This window comes from Pogonomyrmex barbatus, unplaced genomic scaffold, assembly GCF_055798465.1.
Source record: "Pogonomyrmex barbatus isolate J1 unplaced genomic scaffold, ASM5579846v1 scaffold18, whole genome shotgun sequence".
In the NCBI taxonomy this organism is placed as follows: domain Eukaryota; kingdom Metazoa; phylum Arthropoda; class Insecta; order Hymenoptera; family Formicidae; genus Pogonomyrmex; species Pogonomyrmex barbatus.
Window position 1 is genome coordinate 664169 of NW_028297114.1, and position 11492 is coordinate 675660.

At 28.7% G+C, this 11492-nt stretch overlaps 1 protein-coding gene and 1 pseudogene across 2 annotated transcripts; one reads left to right on the forward strand and one right to left on the reverse strand.

The window, feature by feature from the left end:
• The first annotated feature begins 1499 nt into the window (after positions 1-1499).
• Positions 1500-6782, forward strand: LOC148936974 (neprilysin-1-like). The gene is made up of 18 exons (XM_089074936.1): positions 1500-1602; positions 2072-2217; positions 2302-2463; positions 2536-2619; positions 2747-2946; positions 3070-3969; positions 4062-4169; positions 4289-4430; positions 4491-4584; positions 4750-4846; positions 4933-5109; positions 5187-5281; positions 5357-5415; positions 5571-5622; positions 5784-5851; positions 6034-6170; positions 6250-6414; positions 6501-6782. Exons 1-18 carry the CDS (start codon positions 1583-1585, stop codon positions 6678-6680), a joined length of 2886 nt encoding a protein of 961 aa, XP_088931062.1. The 5' UTR covers positions 1500-1582; the 3' UTR covers positions 6681-6782.
• Positions 6783-10486: 3704 nt separating this feature from the next.
• On the reverse strand, positions 10487-11025 carry LOC105428787 (organic cation transporter protein pseudogene; annotated as a pseudogene). The gene is made up of 2 exons (XR_016138845.1): positions 10769-11025; positions 10487-10639 (listed from the first exon to the last, which is right to left on the reverse strand). The product of XR_016138845.1 is annotated as an organic cation transporter protein pseudogene (transcript).
• Between the last annotated feature and the right edge of the window lie 467 nt (positions 11026-11492).

The window sequence follows — 11492 nt, forward strand, 5'->3', positions numbered from 1 at the left end:
CAACTTTTCTTTTAATATATATGAATATTTATATTATACTAAGATAAGCATATTTTTTTATTAGATAATTAGAAGAATTGCAGATTTCTTCGGTTTACGTTTAAAATATATATCTTTTATAAAATATATATTTTCTAGAAATATGATAAAAGACATAAAAGAAATCGCATTGAAAAAATTTTGTTAGCCGATTAGCCACTATAAGAATAGATTCTAATTAATGTTATCCTAGATGCGATAGGAAACAATTAATGGATGGAGCGATAAAATATTATCTTCGCGGAAATAAACATATATTTGTTATAAAATTGTGCCAATGTACATGTGATAAACATTCACATGATAATTATATATGTTTCTCTAGCATATATTTAAGCATAAATTTATTGTAGTATGATTTCACATCGATGGATCATTAGAAAAAAAGGAAAGTATGGAAACTATCGTTTTTCCTAAAAAAGAAGAAAGTTTATTACAAACTACCTTTATAAATTATTTAAATTTAAATCAACAGGAAAAAGAAAGAAATGCATCTTCGACCTTCAGCTCTATCAATTTGATATATTTATTCATTTTACACTCTTTCAGCCAAATATATAATTATATAATTTTATATATATATATTTTATTATATAATTATATATATATTTTTTATTATATAATTATATATATATATATATATATATATAAAATGGGATTATATTCTTGCCATCGTCCATATGCAAATTTGTAAAAATCATTGCGTGGATCGACAGATCTATTCATATTTTTTAACAACAGATTAGTTGAAAAAAAGAAGAGCGATAATATAATAATTTAAATTTTCAGAAGAGTAAACTTAAGTATTTAATAAGATATATATATATATATATCTCCAGATATATATATATATATACATATATACATATATATATATATATATATATATATATATATATATATATCTATCTATTCCAGAAGGACAGGTTTGGTAGACAGGTCTGCAACCGATGTAATCAATAACAAAATTCAACAGCAAATACAAGGTGCCTATTTTCGGAATTTTATGATATTAAAATAAATTCATATTTTGAATTTTGCATATAGCAAAATTCAGGATATCAATAGATTTTAATATTGCTATATGCAAAATTCACGATACAAATATATTTTAATAAAATTCCGTAGAAATTTTGGAAGCTGCACCTGCGAAAGATATTTTTCATTTTTTTTAACGTGTGTCTTGTACATGTATATTTAAAAATCTTTTATAATCTTTTGTGCGGTCTTCTTCAGCATTACTAATAAAAGGTTAGAAGGAAAAATGAAAAGCAAGAAAACTAATGTTTTTTCCAGAAAAGCCAATTTTTTTATTGCAAGATATTTTTGCAAATTATTTATTATATCAACAGAACAAAAGAGATGCAATTCTGGCCTTCGACTTTATCAATTAGATATGTCCGTAATTTAATTGCCTTGCCTATAATATATAAAAGAGTAAGCTGAGCATTTTCATATTTTACAGCAAAGTTTCATATTGGTAGAGAACGTTACAAAACATTCTAATACGCTAATATTTATATTGGTCAATAAATATTCCGACATGAGGCGATTCATTCTTCTGTATGTAATTTTAACGTAACTTGTTATATAAATTACAATTACATAATCATAATTACACTATTAATTTATTTAATTTATATTACTTTAAATCGTTATTGCTCTTTGAAATATATATATGTATTGTGTTTTTTATAAAACGCATGTGTATGAAATAAAATAAGTAATATATATGCTTGTAATAACTTTATCAATTTTTAAATGTCGAAGGCGCTTTTATTCTCAACTAATTTATATCTAATTATTCTAGGAAAATATATAAGACATACACAGATATTTTTCATAACGCAATCAGAAATTAATTAGAATTACATAATATAATTAGATATACATAATATAATATAATTATAACGCATTTATTGATTTTTATCTTTTTTTGACAATTTTTAAGTATACATAAATACTTTAGAAGCTACATTTTGAAATTTAAAATTATTTCTTACGCATTAATTGCTATTCTTACTATTTGTAGCGCCTTTGTCGGCACATTTTTAATAAGGGATGTCACGTCGAAAGCCCATAGATATCCCATAAATTTGACACGGTTATTTCATTCAAAGAAATTAAACAAGGAAGAAACGCGGGCGATATGCGATTCCGAGAAGTGCAAGGAAATGGGTAATAATATCTCGTTAAGCGATCACTGCCAAGAATTTCCAAAAAATTTAGACTATCGATCATTGTCGTCACTTCTTTTCTTAGCTGACACAATCCTGGCGAATATGAATAAATCTGTGAATCCGTGCGACGATTTTTATGAGTATGCGTGCGGTAGATGGCCGGAACATAATTCTATACCAGAAGGTTATGCACAGTGGTCCACATTCAATGCGCTCGGTGAAAAAGTTGAACAGCAAGCATTAGGTAATTCTATCTAACATGTTGCTTTATGTAAAATTCAAGATTTGAATATATCTTTTTCATGAAATTTCGTAGACATTGTGAAGGCTGAACCTGCGGATGATGATCTCAAAGTTGTTAAGCTTGCAAAGAAATTTTACAAGGCTTGCATGGACACGGGTGAGTGCGTCTATTATGATTAAAATGTCAAAGAAAAAAAGTTCATTACATTATATTTAAAATGTCAAATAAAAAATTATTATGTTTTATAGTGTGATAATTGTGTGATTTTATTTAATATTTCCAGATGCAATGGAGAAGCAAGGGATCGAACCGCTGATTTCTGTTCTAACGCGTTTAGGTGGCTGGCCGATGTTAACGAATGATTGGGACGAGAATGAGTATAACTGGCAAAAAGTGGACGATCACTATATGCGCTTGACGGGAAGTAATACCCTTTACGACGTGCGGATAAAGGATGACTCGGGTGATCCTTTAGTAGTAGAGGTACTTAGTGCAATTTATTCACTTCCAAGTCTGTTTGTTACAAAAAGATGTATTTATATTAAATTAACGGTATGTTTTTTATTTGTGAAAGAAAAAACTTTTCGTGTAAATTTTTACATTTAGATTGACACGCCGCATTTACCACCGGGCACAAAAAAACTGCGGACTGTGTTGACCAGCCAAAACGAAGAAGAAAATGAAGAAAAGACTAAAGGAGAAAGTGGAAGCGATGAAGATCCGAGTGATGAAGAGAAGCAAAGCAATGAAGGTAAAGATGAGCCTGAAAATGAAGACGAAAATGATCTTCAAATTGACATAAATGTCGACGTGAATGACAAGAATGATGACGACGATGACTGTAATGACTGTAATGACTGTAATGACTGTAATAACTGCGGTGAGGGAAGTGGTAGCGATATCGATGAGAATGATGACGATGATGATGGTGATGATGATGATAATGACGATGATGATGATGATGACGATGACGACGACGACGACGACGACGACGACGACGACGACGACGATGATGACGATAATGATTATTATGATGATGATGATATTAAAAAGAGGATAAATAAGAAGAAAACCACTGGCAAAATTGCTCATAGAAGAAATAAAAAATTACGGCATATTGGACAGACAAAGAACGAGGTTGTTAAGAAACAGAATATCCATAAGACGAAAAAACAAAGAACAAAAAGATGGGCAAAAGCAACGGACATTCATAGTAAACAAATGCAACGTGTTAATCCTCACAAGAAATTACATGTTCAGAAAAGTCAAAGAAAACATTTGAAGAAAATATTTAGAAATACGAAGAAAATTTTAGATAATATAGACACAATGTCATCATGGATTAACACAGAAGACATAATTAACGCAGACAAGATAGTAGAGTATTCTAACTACATTTTAAATGTAGCTAATATTATAGCTAAAGAAATGGATATTGATACTTCAGAAGAACGTCTCACAAATGATATTAAAGATATGATCGAATTTCAACTGAAATTGACTCAGGTGAAAATTGTACTGTTATTTCAGATGGAATATAAGAAGTAAACGAAGAGATTTATGATTTTTTAATTTCAATTGTTATCCGTTATTTACAGATTATTCCAGATCCGGAATTGCAAAGAGAACAATACATTGTCTCTACTACACTTAAGGATTTTCAAGTTACGTATGACGAAGAAAATCCTAAAACAACTAATAGCAAGGTAATAGTTTTTTAATTAGTAAAATTTAAGTTCTTAAACTTATTAGTCTTGCCATATAGAAGTACAGTATAGAAGTACAAAGATACGATTAATGAATTAATTAAAGAATAGTACTGCAGATTGACTGGAAGAACAAAATCATGGTATTGTTTGATGAGGCGAATAAGCCCGTGAATGAGGATTTAAATATAGAACTTCATACATCAAATTATTTCACAAGTCTTATTTCTTTATTGGATGAGACGTCGACTCGAACAATTGGTAAGTTTCATAAATAGAACAAAATGTCGTCCGTATATATTAATTGGAAATATGTTTCAGTGAATTATATGCATTGGAACTTCATAAGTAGAATGATAAAGACTACAACGAGTGAAATGAGAGAATTGTACAACTCATGGGTAGAAATTTCAAGGTTTGATGTATATTCATATACATCAGAGATACCTAGAAAATATTTTTTGCATAATTAGACAGATAGATTATAAGATATTAATTTGCATAATTAGATAGATAGATTATAAGATATATTAATTTGAAATCTGATTAATTTGTATTACACAATTACATTAAATTGCAGTGATAGATCACAACTTTGCAAAGATCAACCAGGAATAAGAGATATTGTAGCATATGAATATGTAAGAAGATATTTTTCTGACGATATCTTAAAAACGGTAAGTTTTATATCATTTGTTTTTTTATCTATAATTCTTTTGTATCGGTAAAGTTATTTAATTTCAATATTTATTTCTACTCGCAGGCGACAGATATGCTGAAAGAGGTACAAAAGGAAATGGAGAATCTGATTAAAAAATCGGATTGGTTGGATGACAAAGCTAAGAATTTTGCTCTATCAAAAGTAGAAAATATGAAAAGGAGAATTGGATATCCGGATTGGTATAAAAATATCACACTTGTTCAAAACTATTATCAAGACGTGAGTTTTTTAAAAATTGTTAATTCTACTTGCATAGCGATTGTAATTTTACCTAAAATTAATCTGTTTCATCAAAGCTTATTATCGGGTCTTCATATTACGAAAACACTCTTCGATATAGCAGATTCAGCAAATGGAAGAGCCTACGGACGATACCAAGCAGTGATGATAAGTGAGATAATAATTTATTACTTTTTAATAAATTTATAATGTAAATAATCTTTATGTAACATAATTCGCATTGTAGACCGAAGTTGAATCCGGTTGAAGTAAATGCCTTTTATGCACCTTGGAAAAACGCATTAGGTACATCATATATTTGTATGCTTAATAAAATAGCAGATATATATCAAATATAATTAAATGTTGTATTATGTCATAATAAATTAATAACTTTGACTGGTTACATTTTTAGATGATTGCATTAATTTAATAATAAAAGTTAATTTTTTTTATAATAGCTATTACAGCAGCGGATTTCCAGAGCCCGTGGTACGCTTACGGCCGACCACAGTAAGTACCATAAATGTTCTTCGAATTTAACATAACACATATATACAGTATTATATAAAATATTCTAATAATATATTAAAATGTATAATTTTTTTACATTTGAACTTTACGTAACCATAAATTATAATAGAATTTTGTTCTATAATGTCTTGCTATTTTAGAGCTGTTAACTATGGTATGATTGGAGTAGTTATGGCTCACGAGGTCAATCACGGATTTGATAATGACGGTAATATAAAATAATAAAATATTAGAATATTCATTTAATTAAATTATAATATTTAATATTGTATTGTTATATTTGCTAATTTAATATTTTACTATTTTATTCTTAAATATATTTAAAAGGCATTTTCAAGAAAGGCATTTTCTTTGTTTGGCTAAAAAGAGAAATAAAAAAATATTTTTTAGGATACCAATACGATAAGAATGGTAATTTTCTGGGATTGCTCTCAGCAATGGCTAGCGCATATAATAAGAGAGAGGATTGTTTTGTAAAACAATTCAATAATTATACTCTTGATAAAAACACAGATAAAAAAATCGAGGTATATTTGTCGCTTTATATTTTAATTACTCCTATTTTGTTGAGAACATTGCTGTTATTTTTATTAAACAAAATTTTAGGATTATGGCAAACAAACAACTAGTGACAATATCGCGGACACAATGGGACTGCAGGCAATATTCAAAGCCTATCAAAATAACGAAAGAAACAGCACAACAGATGCTACGTTGCCAGGCATGGAAGATATTACAAATGATCAATTGTTTTTCTTATCTTTTGCCAATGTGAGTGTTATGAGTATAACAATAAAAATTATACATTAGAATTATGAAGATAATTATGAAAATAAAGATTAATAAATAATTTGCAGTTATGGTGTGAAAAAATTGCATCAAATCAGTTAATAAATGTCGCTAAGAGCGATGTACACAGCATTGGAAGATTAAGAGTTATAGGCTCTGTATCAAACTCAGACGACTTTGCTGAAGCTTATAATTGCCCGGTTGGGAGTCCGATGAATCCCGAAAAGAAGTGTAATGTTTGGAAGTAATCCAAGAAAATATTTAGATATCAATTAGATATCAATGTCTATGGAGAAATTATTTACTCTAATATATTAATGAGTAGATTAATAAATTAACGCATATATCTATGTTTGTTTCGATGATTCTTTAACTCCTAAATATCCGATCCCATTACGCATCATTGTTCATTTCATTACAGATAAAAATTAGTTAATGACATAACAGACATTAAAAACACAAATCGAAAATTGATAAATACCGTGTTTGTGAATTACATCAAAATTTTTATATTATAGTTTTTACTTTTATTTTATTTTAATAACATTTAATACACTATCTTTAATGTAAATAAAAGAAAATACATATTCAAAAAGTATCATTTTAATTTTTATAAAAATTGTTCTCTTCTGTTTTTCGTATACATTATTATATATTTATTATTATCCGAACAAGTTTATTACTTTCGTTTCAATGAATTTGTCACACAATAATCAAAATATTTAAGAATAATGCATTAAATATGATTGGCTAATATAAAAATTACTAATCCGAAATAACATGAATCAAATCTTATAGCTTATAAATCAGCTTATGTTTAGAATGTAATCAATCACGATTATTAATTATTAACAAATAAATAAATAAATTTCTTAAGAAAAGTATTAGAGTTTATTCTTTATTTAAAGAATAAATATTATTTTAAATAAAATCCATGCAAAAGTATTGCTTGTAAATATAAATAAGTAAAAATTTGGGTTACAAAATGATAATAGTATTTTATGTAATTATTTGCAATATATTTATAATAAATGCAATTAATAAAAACAGAAAAAATGAAAAAATTAATATTATAATAATTTTATTGATATAACATCCAATATGTAATTCTGCAAATAATTTGTTCTCACTTTTGCATTTACATGTTTACATACATTTTTTACATGTATTACATGTATTACATTACATAAATAGATATAATCATCATCATTAAATAATAGATATACATAATTATTATCATTAAACAACAGATATCCTGAAAAAGATAATTTATAAATATATTAATTAAATAAATATATGAAACTTTGATGACTATGTTAAAAATTTTGTCTCTAATTAAAATTATTCAATAGTCAAACAATAGATAACAATGATAGAATTGCATCGTAATAATTAAAAAAGATAATACTTTTCCTTTCTTTGAAGGAACATGAAAAATTATCTATTATAAATTCTTGTGTAGTAGCTATAATTATTTATAATATTTATTAATAGAATAATAATTAGCTACTTTTAAATTAGATTTTTTTTATCTACCACACTCTATTATTTATGGATGGAAGAAAAAGCATTTTTTATAGACTTATTTTTAAATATTTACTATTCATTAATCATGTATTATTTTCCTTGTATTAATAGAAACTACCGAAAGAGAAAAAAACAATTATAAAAATTAATGTTTCTCGAATTTAATATAACATTGATATCCATTATCACAGACACAATTTCACCAGGAGGAAGATGCATCTCCAACTTTCGACTTTATCAATTCGATATGTTTGTGAAATTTTTCCACATAAATATATGTATAAAAAGGGTAAACTGAGCAATAGATCATTTATTGTGGTATAAGGTATATTATAATACATTTATCATATAGCACAATAAAAATTATCAGCTTTAAACTACTTTTCAACGATGAGGCAATTTATTATTCTGTAAGTAGTATTCGATTTTAAACACGATATTAATTATAAACAACTTGACAATTTCTATAATTACTTTTAAATTAATTGTCTTTAATTAATTATGATTTAGGAAAGTTTTAATGATACTTACATAATATTTTTCTCATATTTCAAATTTTATATTTGCTCCCTGATGTAGTTTATTAGTTAAGAATCATTTTTACATATCACTATTTTTATATGTTATTCACAACTTTTTCATTATTATTTTTATTATATTATACTATCTATTAATTTTTATATATTACATTTTGTTTGTTTTAGATTTATATTTATGTAACTTTGATTGTTAATATTTAGTTAATAAATCCAAAAAAGTTTATAATTAATAATTTCTCCATAGCGCCTTCATTGACGTGCTCTTCATGAAGAATGCTACATCGTTAAAAAACGAGAAAAGTGCTTCACGTCTGGCATGATTGTTTCGTTTAAAAAAATAATAAATTAAATGAAAATGAGAAGGAAAGCGAGCGGACCGTATGCAAAAGTCAGGAGTGTAAAAAACTCGGTATTTATTAAACGCCAACTATGACTCCAATTTATTAGCTAGTCCGAAAATTCATATCTTCACTTATCGTTATTCTTCTCTCATTTTCAGCTTTATCAGCTCAGGTATTATCATCGAGCATAGATCCATGCAATGATTTTTACGAATACGCTTGTGATAAATGGCCGGAAGCTAATCCCATTCCGGAAGACGTTCCTGGAATTCGCTCAATAAGGCACAGGAAAGCGTTACAAAGAAAATACAAGGTAAATGCCTGATTAGCGTGAACTGTAATGTGAAAGTAATATTAAATATTAAATGATATTCCGCAGAGAGTTTGGACGAGGATCCTAAGATCGATGATATTTTAGCGGTAAGACTTGCGAAGCAATGGTACACTGTCTGCATGGATACAGGTAAACGCAAATAAGTCTCTCGGGTAATCGAAGCGCCGTACAAAAGTTTAAATATATATTATTTTAATACGTTCCGTAGTGCGATTGTTTGTTGATTCATCAAATGCTTTTAGCTTCAATGAATAGACAAGGATTCGATCCAATTGTCCATATCTTAGCCCGTATGAGCGGCTGGCTGATAACGATGGACACGAAAGAATGGAATGAAAAAGAATATACTTGGAATGAAAAAGAATATACTTGGCAAAAAGTAGACGATCAATATATGCGCTTGATGGGAAGAAAAATGCTTTTCATAATGTGCGTATGAACATGTATTTTTCGAGCAGTTCTGACAGTTCGGACAGTTCGAAAAATTTTAGAAAAATGGTACATGTATGTATATATGTATTTATAATATACATTTTTTCAATTAGGATTAGAATCTTTATAATTATCATATTGTTTTTATGATTCTATTATATATTTAGTATCTTTATACTTATCATATTATGTGATATTATCTCATTGTTTTATCAAACGTTTTGTTTCCACAATGTTTCCACGACTACTCATAAATAAAAGTATTTGCTGTGACTAAATTTTTGTTATTCTTATCTATAACATTTACAGTTAATTAAAATTGGTTACACTGTTAAAGATTTTGATATCTATCTATTATGACTGAAATTTAATCTCTCTCACACACACACAGATTGTTGTTGCTGCAACTAATCTTTTTTTTCCGTGTAGTGCGTGCCACTGTTGACAAGCCTGTATAAAAAAAATTAAAATCAGCATAAAACTATTCAGCATAAATAACGTAACAAAATGAAACAACGGCCGGTTGTACCAATTAAAAAACAGAAGCTGCCTTTATCAATTAAAAAATAACACCCGCCTCAAGTTTGGATAACGGAACAGAACAAGGAGTGAAGGCTTTTTCGTATCGAGCACGCTATCTTCGCTGTTATTATTAAGAAACGCTATCCAGAGCCTCACTCGGCATCTCTACACTATTCTCTAGAGAACACATTGCAACAGATCTTTGGCTTCTTAAAGACGACTTTCCGTTAGAAGCCATCGCGCGTGTTCGGGAATAAACTTTGATCGCGAATTGTTCCATTTTGTATGACGTTGCCGGAATTATACATGCTGCATAGAATAAATATACAATATTATATTATATATTATATATCGTACCATCAATAAAGTAGAAACGCTATGCTCCGATACTGTGATGGCTACTTGCAACATCCTCCAGTCAGTAATAAAATACGCAAAGGCAGCGGTGAGACTATATCCCGTAGTAAAAAACAATTGGCATCTGACTACTAATCGCTTTTTCATCTCCAAAACTGTAAAAGATATAATCATTTGTATTTATGCTTCGTGTGATTCAAGTAAAGCTTCTTAAAAAAAAAATCTTTTGACATATTATTAAATATTGTAAGTATTGAACGATAGACAAATAAAAATTTAGTTACCTATGATGTAAGCTACTACGAACACCCCACTGGTGGTTGAGCCAACAATTAACCTGAAGATTACATAGGAAATAAACTCGGACGCGACAGCAACTAGTATACCGCCGACCAGCTGTATGACTAAAGACAGGAAAAAAGTTGGTCTACGACCATATTCATCGGACAAAACCGCCGAATATCATCGAGCCAAGCATGACTTCTACCATGAACAGCGAGTCCCCCGTCGCTCTCAGCCACGCCTTGTCACAGATCAAGTTTCACTGCGGAAGAAAAAATATTTATCATCTGTGTTTCGAGATTCATATAGATTTTTTTTATCGAATCTATCTGATTTCTACTTCAATTTCGCTTGTGCGACCATTACTGAGGAAACGCGAGACTTTATTTTACAAAGACAATTTAAATAATCATTATTCTGTACCTCGGATTGTACTTTTACAATACACGCTCGTGTCGTACACGTATTGCTTTTGCATGCAATTACTGATGCCTCCTTTTTCGGTGTCATTGCCAATTACGTTTCCAATGATCGTGCCATTTGCGAAGCTGATAATGTCACGACTCGAATGCATTGAGACCACCCTCGGAGTTTCATAGTCCCACGAATAATACATCGCGTTTAATACATCCTGACTGAGATGTCGAACGTGGCGTTTTCCACGTGCTCGTGTGGACGTAAACACTTTTCCTTGCAAAAGTGTTGCTTGTAAACATAAATAAGTAA